This window comes from Limulus polyphemus, unplaced genomic scaffold (genome assembly GCF_000517525.1).
Source record: "Limulus polyphemus unplaced genomic scaffold, Limulus_polyphemus-2.1.2 Scaffold20, whole genome shotgun sequence".
NCBI classification, from domain to species: Eukaryota; Metazoa; Arthropoda; class Merostomata; order Xiphosura; family Limulidae; genus Limulus; species Limulus polyphemus.
Window position 1 is genome coordinate 1614318 of NW_013665630.1, and position 13211 is coordinate 1627528.

Consider the following 13211-nt stretch of genomic DNA (forward strand, 5'->3'; position numbering starts at 1 on the left):
CCAAAATTGCACCAGCTTTTGATGTTTAAGCTCAGAATATTACACTGTCATGCTTTTTTGTGAGAAAAGCCACACATGTGATCATCCACACTAGCAAGTATTGTACCCATGCCTAAAGTAATGCATTACAACAGGAAAATAGCAAAAAAAAACATTTACTCTTCATCATTAAAAATATTTTCATTATATTAGCAGAATTATTGACTTTATCAAAACTAGAAAACATATCAAACTACACAACACTATTATGTTCAAAGCTCATCCATGCTTCTTAACCATATTTGATGACAAGGAACCCACTTTGAGACTAATAATGCTTAGAGACGGCTTGAATGGGTAATGAAGAAAAACTTATATTAAAGTTTTCTTCATTACCCATTCAAGCAGCCTCCAAGCATTCTTAACCATATGTTTTGGAGGCCTCAGTCTACATGAGGGGTCTTGAGCTACCAGCGCTCAGTTACATTCAACCTTTGATGGGCATATACACAAAGTAGTAAAATCACTTTTAAATTTGTTGCACCAAAAAATGTAAAATAAGTTGGTTGTTTTCTGACAACAACAAAAAAAAGTTACAAAAATTACGGTTAAGGTTTCTTTACATGAATTAACTAATAAACTGGCCACGGACAATATATTTTTCATGTGGGCAAGTGAAATTTACTTAATGGATTTTCTTGTAGCTAGATATCAAACATGACAAGGGACAAATTTATTAAATTAGTCTATCAAATATCAATATAAGTTTTTTTTTTAAGTTTCTCTAGAAGTTTCACTTTCAGTATTAACTAATGCCCACTTGTTATATCCATGCAATATTTGTTGTCAACACCAAAAAAATATACATATACACTGCCTTACCATATTCTTTGCCCTTGCTGAAGACTTTTTACAGGTTGCAGTTTGTAGGGCCAGTATAATTTCATGTAGAGCATATAAAAATCCATTACCTACTTGCCCTACCATGCAAGTGATTTAAGAAGTTAGTTTTAACCAGCACATTGTATAACAGACTAATTATTTATTATGTATTTATTGGAATGTATGAACAAAAGCACAAGTAATAAAGACTAAGATATCATACCACAGTCTTTAGAAACTTAAATGACCTAGAAAAAAATTATTTTTCAAATGCAGCAAAGTTTTTAATAATCTAATAATATAGATGAATTTAAAAAAACATCTAAAGTACTACTTATTTATTTAGACTACATTTCACATCAGATAAATGTTGTGTGTAGTATTTTGTATACGATTTACTTCGTACTTTATTTTACAAAATTATGTTTTCAGGTTGAGATATTCAATCACACACCATGTACTTTGCACTTAGCTTAATTTTAACAAGCATTTCAATTATAAATTTTATCAAAATATTTCAATCCACATTTTCACAAGGAAGTTTGGTAACAAAAACTTAAGACCAACATTTTCCAGAACTGATTGTGGTTTACGTAATGCGGACTACTTGTTTCAAACACTACAGCATATAAATTTTTAATAGTCTTTATATGTTTAAAAGTTTTTGAGCTGAATGCACAAACTCTGTCCCTATTACAAAAAACAAATTTTATACAGAAATAGATATATAAATTTTCAATATAGAGCATAAAGAAAATATTTTACCTTTTGCTGGTTATTATCTTGAAACAAACTACCACTGTTGCTATTGGATGATGTACAAACATTATGCAGAGAGTCAACGTCAAGAGGACAGTGTTCATCCGCCATCTTATACAACCTTCCTTCTTGGAAAAGAGTACCATTTGCTACTCCTTTACGAGCAGCTACCCTAAGCTGTTGTGTTAAGTCAAAACCAGGAGACACAATGAGATTGTAATTCTGTGTCATGAACTTTTCAATCGAGCGTAGTGTTGATCCTCCTACTTCTCCAAGCTCTTTGATTACCTTCACTATCAATTTTAGCATGTTTGTTGTCTTATTGATTTTCATAGTGTTGGTTTTTAACTGAACAACTCCTTTTGGATCCTTGTAGGAACACACTCCTTTATTAATCACCTATATTAAAAAATATATATGATATACAAACAAAATAAAATTAAAATTACCTAACTCAGAACTACAAGTAAAATTTCGAAAAACAAAACAAAAGGCAACTTCATATGACACAACCTTTAACCATTATTTACAAACCCAATAAATATAATTAAGTAAAAATGGTATGTTGATCTTTTATAATACAGGCTCTTTAAGATTTTTAGTACTTATGCACATACACAAAATGCCAAAACACATACTTCTTAAAATAGATATGACAACCTTAAAGGCTAAACATATAATTATATGTAATGTCATAAAATTGCAATACTTCTAATTCAGCCATTAATGATAATTAATTGAAATATTAAATATGGGTTTATCTTTAACACGTCTTGAATATGCAAATACATTCATGCAGTTAAAAAATTATGAAAAAGTTCAATATAATCTATTAATTTTAATAACATGGATCTTTCAAATGGCTATTTTCTGTAAATATAACCTTTTAAACATGCTAAAGAAAGCTTCAAATTAAAAAATGGTTTAAAAATATTAAAGGAATGAGCTAGGATTTGGGCTTTAAAAGCTTACTGTATTGTCTCCAATATATCTGCTGTTTTATCCAAATAATTTTAAACACTTGAATCAGGTCATCTCTACAATTTTAACACTCGCAATAAAACAGGTCTAAGTTTGTACGCCTTTTGTTTTGTAGTTCAAAATGTTTAAATCAGGTATTTTCTTATCCCATGTTTACAATCTACCCAGCACATCTCTATTATTCTCATAATAATAATAGGATATATATATAAACTGCAAACAGTATGTATTTCAAAACCCTCTAAGTTCTTGTTATCACAGTTGAATGTTTAGTCAGGGGTTTCATGAATTTTTAAATAACTAAACCAAACTGTTTACTTCCTTCCCAGAATTTTTCTCACAGAAGTACATGTTTACCCACTTTCTATAGCCCAAGATTACCATATTATACTTCTCTAATATTAAAACTCATTTTACATGTTTCAAAGACTATTAAGGTAATTGTGAATAATAAAAAAATTCCCAGGATAAGTCTTTCTTCATTTGTATCATCAGTAAATTTTGATACTGATTGTCTAAGCAATTATTCCTTTGACTTGCATGAGTAATAAAGGTCTCAAAACAGACCCTAGTAGTGACATTCTTCCAATGACATAAAAGCCAATTTGTAATACCTCTGCTTTTAATCACCAAGCAATTATACTGTTTGTGTGTCTATACGCACACTTTATCAATCTTTACCCTAAAAATCTAATTTGCAAATGACTTATATAAATTTGATAACTACATTTCACTTACTTAATCTAGTTTATACCATAACAGTCATTGTTCATGAAAACTGATGATACAAATAGTGCCTAAACCACTGAAGAGCATGGTAATGGTGGTTCTTAAATTTTTGACCCTATTTCAATTATGTGTAAGTTATGAATTTTACATGAACAAAATACACACACACTTCTTTTCTTGTGCAACTTAAAGTTTACAATGCTTTGAAGATGAAACAATTACACAATCTTTACTGTACCTCAGGCCTCAACAAATATTTTCATATCTAGGAGCCAGCCCCAAAACTCAGGAGCCAGGTATGCCTAACCTAACTTCACTACTGTTTACACTGGGAAATGGGGGCTATTTATATTTATTTACTTTCACAGCAATGAGTGCATGCTAATGACCACATGATATCAAAAACCACTTGATAGTATTGCCTGAACTAACTGCCTTTGGCCCCACTGAGTCTAATAAACACACGCACTGATTGGTTGAATTGAAAGAAAGAAGAAAAACGTAATGGTGTGAAATTAATAATGTGTTGTGCAACTGCAGCACTTCATTCCCAAAAAACAAGAAGTGCTGAATCTACCATTAAAATCCTAGAAACAAAGTTTGGTTTAGGACTCAAAGAACGTGAAAATAGTTCCAGACTTCCAAGAGTCCAGAACCGTTTTAGATTTGAGTTCTATTTAGCACAGTTCTATACAAGAATAAAATGAAAGAAAATACTAGGCACCACGTTGAAATTTTTAGGATTTGTCAAGGCCTGCTGTACATTGTAGAATTACATAAGGTTCATGGAAGTGTTCAATGCCAACTGTATCAGCAACCAAGAGCCTACTTGTCAAACACATGATGGTTAGACATCAGAATTCTTTACAATATCTTTACTTTTACACACACACACTGAGCTTCATACTTTTGTAATTACATGTTTCTATCATAATTCAATTTCTTTTACAATACTATGCTATATTGTCGAGATGTAACTGGACATGGCAACACATACTGTAATGAGTGGTGAGGCTCAAAAATCATTTTAATATATAGCTCAACCTGTCTTAATATTTGCATAAAGTTAGCAAAGTATTGGTAGCAACAGATACGCAAGTTCACTTCACTTTCAGATTATTTAATTCTGAAAGAATAAGGGGAACAACAGTACAAGAAGAGCTTGAAAGGGAGACAAATCTATAGTTGAGTAACAATTACATCAAAGAAATTTGACTCCTGTAAAACACAGATGATTCTGTATTTTTGTGATGTGAAAATGCTACAATTAGACAAATACAAGCTGATTTAATAATTGTATGGATATACAATCTTTAAATTTTATTGTATAATAAATGCAAACAGCTAAGTATCACTTGTATACAAAGAGCATTATTTGCATTAACTAAATGTAAGTATGTACGTGCTTACCTGTAACACAGCTCCCTCAGACACGGCCAATTCCAGCTGTTCTATGACTGATTCTTCACTAACTTTATGGTTCTGTCGTACAGCACTACAAATACGCTGAGCTGATGGACGCTGCTTCTGGGTTTTCACTTTATGTATAGCTTCCAGCAACCACTTTGTGAAAGTAGGATTTGCACAAGCCTGGGAAAACTCTACAGTTTGACCCTTTCCATTAATACTATTTTCATCCCCATCCTTATCTTCATTTGCAGCTTCACTGTCTCTCATGGCTGGCAACATTAGATTGGTTGAAACAGTAACATACTAATTTAGATAATTATCACAGACTATCAAATAAATAACCCAGTTCTGGATGTCTCAAAATCCTCAAATTCTGTCTAGCCAGCATCCATACCTTCCATATGATTTCAGTTCAGTCAACTATATATATGTCAAAATACACTATAAGCCTATGGCTGTCCTTTCAGCAAATTCACCACTACTTGTTTACCTAAAAGCATAAAAACAATTTTCTATCAAAATAACATTTTATTACATTACATAACCAAATATAAAAAACATTTAAGTTGCTAAGAAATACACAGCTAGTAGTATATAAATATACAAAGAAAAAAAATAGTCATTTTTGACCTAAATGATTTAGTATGAGCAACTACAAAAGTTGTTGAAATTCTGTATCTTATAACCACTATCAAGGAACTTGATGTAGATCTACTGTAATTTCTTCACATAGTATCAGATAAAAATTTTCTTTGCTATTTAGTCTAAGTGTTCCAAATTTTGTGAATCTGTGGTTTGTCAAGCACCCAATAATAATAATAATATGAATTAAATATCTATACACATTCAAAGTAAATTGTGAAACTATTTCCTTCTCGTGAAACATGCTTGTGTATTTGTAAAACAATGACATCTATTAAAGTTCATCTTTCTCATGATATTTGCTCTTTTGATAATACATAATTGTAACTATTTCACATTTTTTTTTAGAAATTACAGCAAATATATCTCTTTATAAACCATTATTTTCTTAGTCCACTTTATATTATAGCATTTAATGTTTCAAAAACTTTCATGTTTTCTAAAAATCAATCTTCAAACATTTATTCTTAGGCTATGTACATTTTATCAGTAAAACCTACAATAATAAATTATTTTGATAATTTTACTTTAGTTTATGAAGCTTTAAAATGCAAGATTTTGTGGTAATAACTATTCTGTCAACCCACTGACCCCCTATATGAATCTGATAAATGTAAATTTTTAAATTAAAAAAAAAGGAACAAAATATCTCATAATATGTAACAATGCTTCAAAATTTAATTCAATAACTTTGCTCTTTACAGAGCATAAGAGAAAAGCCAAGTGAAACTTATAAAACAACAACAAAAAACTCATAAAATGGTTTTTGTGTGGTTCTTTGAGTCAGTTAGCACAGTTTCACATGTAATGGCACTTTAGGAAAAAGTTACAGAATTGGCAAATTTTTTAAACATGCTTTTTCTTATGACTACTTAAAGATCAGAAAGCAAACTTTAAATCAAAATCTCTCTGCAGTACTCCAACATCCTCAACACAGCTAAAAGTACTCAAGAGTTTAACACCAGCAGCAAATTTTACTAATTATGCCCCTATCAAAACCACAAATGCAAATAAGAAAAGACAAAAAACAAAGGGAAATTTTACCTTACTAACCTTGTTATCTTTTCTCAAGGATGTTACTTTAACTGGACAAAGGAAACAGTGAGCTTGGTGTATTAAAGTTTTTAAAAACATTTTATAAAATCTATACAGTAGGTTAACTAAAAAAAATCACAGGTTGGAAAAAGGAGTAGTTAATTGGATTGTAGGATGGTTATATAGGAGAAAGCAAAAGGTTATTTATGAAGTCCAGTCAAATTGGTACTTTGTTACCAGTGGACTTCTTCATTCAGTAGTCAGGGTTTGGCCCAGTAGAACTCTAGTCAGAGCCAACACAGTAGGTTTGAGAACTTTTAACAGACTGCAAATGCCTGTTGAGAGAAAAGGAGATGACATTTTGGTTTCTATGCTGAAGCCTTCTTCAAGTCACTGTAGGAACTTGTGTAGCGTCTTATAAAGTGATATGGCTAAATCTTCTTGGGTGAAGCAAGTGTAAGAATTTGTTGTTGTTGTTAATAGGACTATGATATTATCTGTAGTTTGTTAAGGGTGGTTGTCCATGAGTTGCTGATGTGCAAACCATTATTTCTGCTAAGTTCAGATTGGTACAGTTTGATGTAGATGGCTTGGTCTAAAATTCTATGTTGATCCCAGTCTATGATATGTCTTGTTTAACAGTTATGTTCAGCCAAGGTTGATTTATTTGGATGTGTTAGTCTAGTCATATTTTTATGTTCCTTTAATCTTTGTTATATCATCCAACCTTATTACCCAATGTAAATGTTGCTGCACAAGCATGGTACTTTGTAGACAAGTTTGTTCTGTTTAGGCTTGTTGGTTGGTTGTTTCATTAGGGATGTTTCGTAGACATTTTCTTGCTTTAAAATGAACTTTCACATTAAATTTCCAAAAAATTATTTTATGTTTTTTGCTTAACTTGAAAATGTATGGTAAAGAAATGACCAATGTGTGTAGGACTTGGTCTTGTTGGTGGTTGATATAAAACTGAAAGAGTGTCCATTGATTTTTGAAAATTTTCTCTAGGGAGGTTAATTCTATTTCAACATAGTGAATTTATGTTGGCTTTCTCAGACCTTCCAACAGGTCCATCAGGAAAAGTAGACTTTATTAAGGCAAAGTTTAAAAAAAAAACTTATAGCCATTATTAGGGATAATTTAGCTTTTGTATGGGACTTACTGGCATGTTTTTATACAATTACTTACTTTGTCATTGCTATTAAAACATTAAGAAATGCACTGAAGCATACACACTTAATCTGATTTGTAGGACAGTTTTTGCTGAATAGAAGTAGACTTCACCTTAGCCAGTTCTGTGTGTTAAATTTCCTGTGCATGTTTAAAACTTGTTGTTGTTTCCCCCCATTATAACATTCTACTGTCTTTTAACAAATATTACAGAAATAGTGAAATTGGTCATTTGGCAATGGCTGACACCAACATGAAAGTCCATGATCATTACTGCAACCGCTGGTGCTGGAATTGTGTTTTTTGTGTGACCTTTTAGTTTTCTACATTACCTTGAAAATATAAAACTCGTTAAAGAGGCTGTCTCAGTCACATCTGCTATAGGTCCATAAATTGCACAAGCAATACATTACCAAGTGTATGTATGTTAGCCATCTCATAATCTTCAACAAAAACCTTGTCATCAGCATCCTTTAAGAATCGAACCTCCATTTTTTACAACTGGCTTACCTTAAGCAAACTTAAGAAAAAAAAAAACCTTTTAACATTAACAGCCAGATGTTTCTCATAAGTTTTTTTTTAACTTTCTTTAACCACAACCCTAGCTTTCTTATAATTATTTTAATCTTCCAAACTATCTGTTAATTTAACTTTATTAAGCTTAGGACATTTATTTCCAGTTTTTCCCTTTACATCTTTATTAAAACAATTGAGTTTGATCTTCTCTGTTATTCTTTTCATCTTTTTAGGAACATACCAATCTTAAAAGTAATTTTTTAAACAAATTCTCAAAAACTGCCCCACTTCACCTGTTGACGCATTATCCCATCTCACTAATGATAAATCTTGTCTCACAGCCTTAAAATTGGCTTATTTGATTAAATATTTCACTTAACATTTTCCTGGTCTTTAGGACCTTATCTAGAATACTGTGTGTGATGTTTGCCCCTTTACTACTGAAGGATATCAACATGTGGCAAGATAGTTAAATATTGTAAGCTGTGAAAAGAGAATCAAAATATATATTTTTTGGGCATAAATAAACTTAGAGGTGATGTTATTCTTTTTAAGTTTTAAAATTTTTGGTTTACAGCAATCTTCCCAAAATTGGTTTGATCAAGTCATGGAATGACTAAAACACAAACTTGAAAAGGAGAAGCTAAAGCAAGAATATTTGAAAGCCTAGATGCAAATTTATTTTTCAAGAAAAGTATTTGTTTTCCTAGTTATAAGATTTTTGAATCATTTGGCTGATTATGTAACATACACATTTATTTTGAATTATTTCATAGCTGTTGCTTAAGTTCATGGATGGGAAAATCTAAATTTGATTTTGATATATTTGTTGCTTCTTTGTAGATGAAAAATGACTTCATTGGGCTGAAAGATCAGCTGTTCACCTTGCTCTTTTTTACACTTAATGCACTTAATCTAAGGAAATGGGAAAGCAAAATCTAATACAGATTTTTGTATTTAATAGTACATAAAGAGGGATTTTTCCCTTATCAACTTTCAATTTTTTTGTACAAGGCTTCTGCTTTTCTGGACTAAGGTGTCATGGTTGTTGTGTTTTAATTTCCAGAGAGTCTTTAGGTGAAGTTCTTCATTAAGTACAAATTTAAGATGTAGATGGAAAATTGGTAAAAAACAGTGATAAACACACATTTCTTTTTTTTTTTTCAGAAGAAGAATGTTCTTAGTTAGAGGTCCTGTGGGGGATCTGTTTTGGGATCTTTGTTCTTCACAAAGCTTAAAAGCAGTGGACACCATAATAAAAGAAGTCATATTGTACAAACTTTGATAAGGCTTCATTTGAGGTACTGTGTTCCAGTTACCTTCCAACTCCTAAAAAAAAAACAAAAAAAAACTGGGAAGGTAACGGGTTTTACTTAATGTTAATGGTTATGGTTACGAGGTCAGTCCCAGGGACCGAGCCTGTGTCGAAAGAGTTAATGACCCATCACGTTATATCCGAATTTGCATTAAATTGGGGTGCGTAAAATTCGGGGATTCACTGTAATTTGAATGACATACCACTTGCACATGAGCACCCATATCTGGTTAATTTCTTATTTATGAATGTGAAGAATTGTATTTAAATTGGGCTGGTTTTATAGGGTGATCTTGAAGGGCAGAATGTTCTTCTTTAACCTAGTCCTATATTTAAAATTAAGCCAGGCTGTAGAAAATGAGGTTAAAAAAATATTTGTATTGAGAAGTGAATGCACATACAATGTCACAATTTAAAAAAAACCAAATCCCTGTGTGACAGAAGCACCGGTTGGTCATTCTTTAAATTCAAAGCTCTTCAAATGAATGTTTTGTCATGGTCAAGAAAGCAAAGTTCTCAGTTATAACTACAGGAATTTCAAATTTAGAAACATAAAGATTATTGCAACCTTGTACAAGACCTTGGTAAGATCTTATTCAGAGCACTGCATGCAACTTTGGTTAACCTACTACAGAAAAACTATCAAAACATGAGTTCAAAGCACATGATTTTAGTACTTTCAGCTAAAACGAGAAGTTTGAAGTTTTTAAGACTTGTTTTCCCTGGAGTTTAAAATAATGAAAGGTGATTTGAGTCAAATGTTCAAAATTGTTAAGACTGAATGATGGAAAAAAGTTTGGAAATACAAACCCTGAATTCTAGAGATAAGTAAAATCTTTAGAAGTTAAGAAAGCAAATTTGTTCTTTGATATTATTTGGTTAGTTATAAGCTTAAAAATGGTTTACTTGTTGATGTGGTATAGTATAAAATTAACCTGAATTTAAATATACAAGTTTATCCAAGTCAACTCTGGAAACAGGACTAGATCCTTTAAAACTGGCTTTTCAATGAAAACTTCTGGTATAAAGGTATAGTCTACTTCTAAGTTACATTTCATGATTATGCCACATCTTGTCTTTTCAAATTTCAGAGGATTAAAAGTTTTTGTAGGTATTACATTCACATGCAGACTGTTCAAAACATCCCCTACAGGTTGAATGAAACATTTATTTGTACATAATTCAAGTCTTCTTAAGAGAATAGCCTTTTTTATTTATTGAAACTGATAAAGTAAATATACCTTTGGTTACTATTACATCACGCCCACCAGTGAGAATCTTAGCTACTGAGAATCAATGTACCCATGATACATGTGTTTCAGTCATTTATACCACAAAATTATGACTACACAACTGCGATAAACAACTGTATCACATACCACTTTTGAGATTTCATTTGAACTGTATGGCACACTCTGACTAGCCATTAGGAAATTGTCTGATTTATTGTTAAGGTAGTTACTATAGCACATGGGTCAGCAGCTAGACTCACACTAGTTTTGCTGATAGTCCAGTTATTAATACTGTGCCCAAATGAGTACTCCTTGAAGGTAATAATAAAATAAAAAATCATGTAAACTCCAGATGTATCTTTTCATATTCCTCTTAATTTGTCCATGATTAACACAAATGATAAATTAATTAGCTTTTAAAGTTTTGCCAGCCTTTGACACTTAAACTGTAACTGAAAAAAATAAAAATAAAAAAATTGGGCAAGAAAACTGCACAATAAGTTCCAGGACAACTCTTATTACTTCCTTTAAAAGAATAAGAGTAACATTAGCATCTCTATAATCCTCAAGTACATTTTAACTATCTATTGTCCTAAGAAATATGAAAGAGAAGCTTGTATTTCTTTGACCTCCTTTAAAACCCTGGAAAAAACCTTCTCTGGTATTGGTGCTTTATATATATTTTCAATCTCTCAGTCTTTCTACTTATCACCAAAGGATTAATACCTACATGAATCAGGTCAATTCTAATATTTCCCACAGAATGTTCAGTCAGGAATATTGCTAACATCTTCTCTTGTAACAACAGAATATAACATTTTAATCTAAGCCATTAAATATTCAACAAAAACCTTACTATCAGCATACATTATGGACCCAATCCCCATTTTACCTTCAAAGTACAATTAATTTTACCATAGATATTACTACATTGTACAAAACTGTACACTGGTTCAAAGTTAATAAGTAGCCTGAATCAAACTCTCTTCTTGAATCAGAGAAATTTGTTTCACGAGTCAAATCTAGCACACATATTTCCAAACCATTAGTAAAGAGCATGAAAGAAAAAGAACCTTTAGCTACACCCCTTAAGTTATTCTTTACAATGTTCCATTGTAGTTACTGTAAATCTGAGAACATTTGTGACCAAAGATTACAAACTCATTAACATCTTAACAGTTTTGGATACTTTCTACAACTTGATATCCTTCAGTAGAGTGGTTCTAAAACTTTTTTTTTTGTTTGAAAAACAGTTAAATGTTTTTTAAATCTTGGCAGACCATAATGGGTCTATACACTATGCTGCTGCTTCCTTTCTATAATTATGAAACCTTTACACACAGACCACCTGAATCAGTGCTTCTCAACTGGGTGAATGGTTCACCCAGAGTTAACGAGATCAGAATCAGGGTAAATGAGTTTTATCAATTAAACAACAAATTCAAGAACAAAAAAAAGTCATTAGTTATTATTATTTATTCTAGTTGTAGTTTGATGTATATTTATGCTATAATAAAAAATTTTACATTTTAATTTAATACTTTGTCTTTTTTCAAAGTGGGGTGAGTGAGCTGGTGTGAAAAACTTGTAAGGGTTAATAATATTGGAAAAGGTTGAGAAGCACCATCCTGATTGAATGTAGCAAGTAAACCACAGATTGAGAACCACTGCTTTAGGATACACATATCCTCCTTGTTCTAGTGCTGTGCAATTATGTTGACACTTTCCATGGATGATAGTGTCATATGAAAACTACATAACATTCATTTTTATCACCATATGATAAACACTAATATTCACTGGATCAGAGATATATGGGCATTTTGGTCAGCTGTTATAAGAGGTGAAGAGAGACATCACCAGCCTTCTTTAACACTGCTCTTTAGGTTATCTGGATATGTGAAGAACTATTTGTTTATTACAGAAGATTCATATCCTGAAGGGTTGTTCAGTAGACATATATATATATATATATATACACACATACACACACACACACACATTGCCTCTGAACAGTTATATTACCAGAATTGTGTCATTTACTCAGTAATTATAGACCTAAAGTTTTCATATAGCATGTTAGAAATAGAGCAATTTTTAAAATTTCAACTTATGATGGAAGATTTCTGCATTTTGTTTTTAAATGGCCATAAAACAATAATCTTAAACATTGAGGGAATCTACTTTTGTGAAAGGATATTCACCTCCATGTTACTGAATGCTAAGTGTTGGTTCACTTCGAAAGGATTATCATGTATCACTGGACTAACATACTTCCCATCATTTTTTACAAACATCAGCAATCATATTCTTCATTTAAGCAATGCATGTTAACCATGTGTAATAAAAAGTATACAACAATTAGCTAGAACCTCAACATCAGGTAAACGAGACAGGCAAAAAACAAAACAAGTATGGGAAACTCCAAGACCTATGAATAAGACATCCTGAAATTTGTAAAGAAAAACTAAATGTTAGTTTCGTAATTTATAAACAAGACTGCCATTCTCTTTCCTTCCATTTCAGCTTTGCACTTTCACTATATACAAAGTAGAAAAAAA

The 13211-nt window shown here is 31.4% G+C and overlaps 1 protein-coding gene across 5 annotated transcripts in view; it reads right to left on the reverse strand.

Moving 5' to 3' along the window:
- LOC106458064 (histone acetyltransferase KAT6B-like) overlaps window positions 1-13211 on the reverse strand; it is a 72575-nt gene that overhangs the window by 56825 nt on the left and 2539 nt on the right. For all 5 annotated transcript variants that reach the window (XM_022384371.1, XM_022384360.1, XM_022384352.1 and 2 more), the window contains exons 2-3: window positions 4741-5230; window positions 1627-2019 (exon numbers count right to left, since the gene is read on the reverse strand). In XM_022384371.1, coding sequence (XP_022240079.1) covers window positions 1627-2019; window positions 4741-5019 — 672 coding nt within the window. In that variant the 5' untranslated portion in view covers window positions 5020-5230. The remainder of the gene's footprint in view (window positions 1-1626; window positions 2020-4740; window positions 5231-13211) is intronic.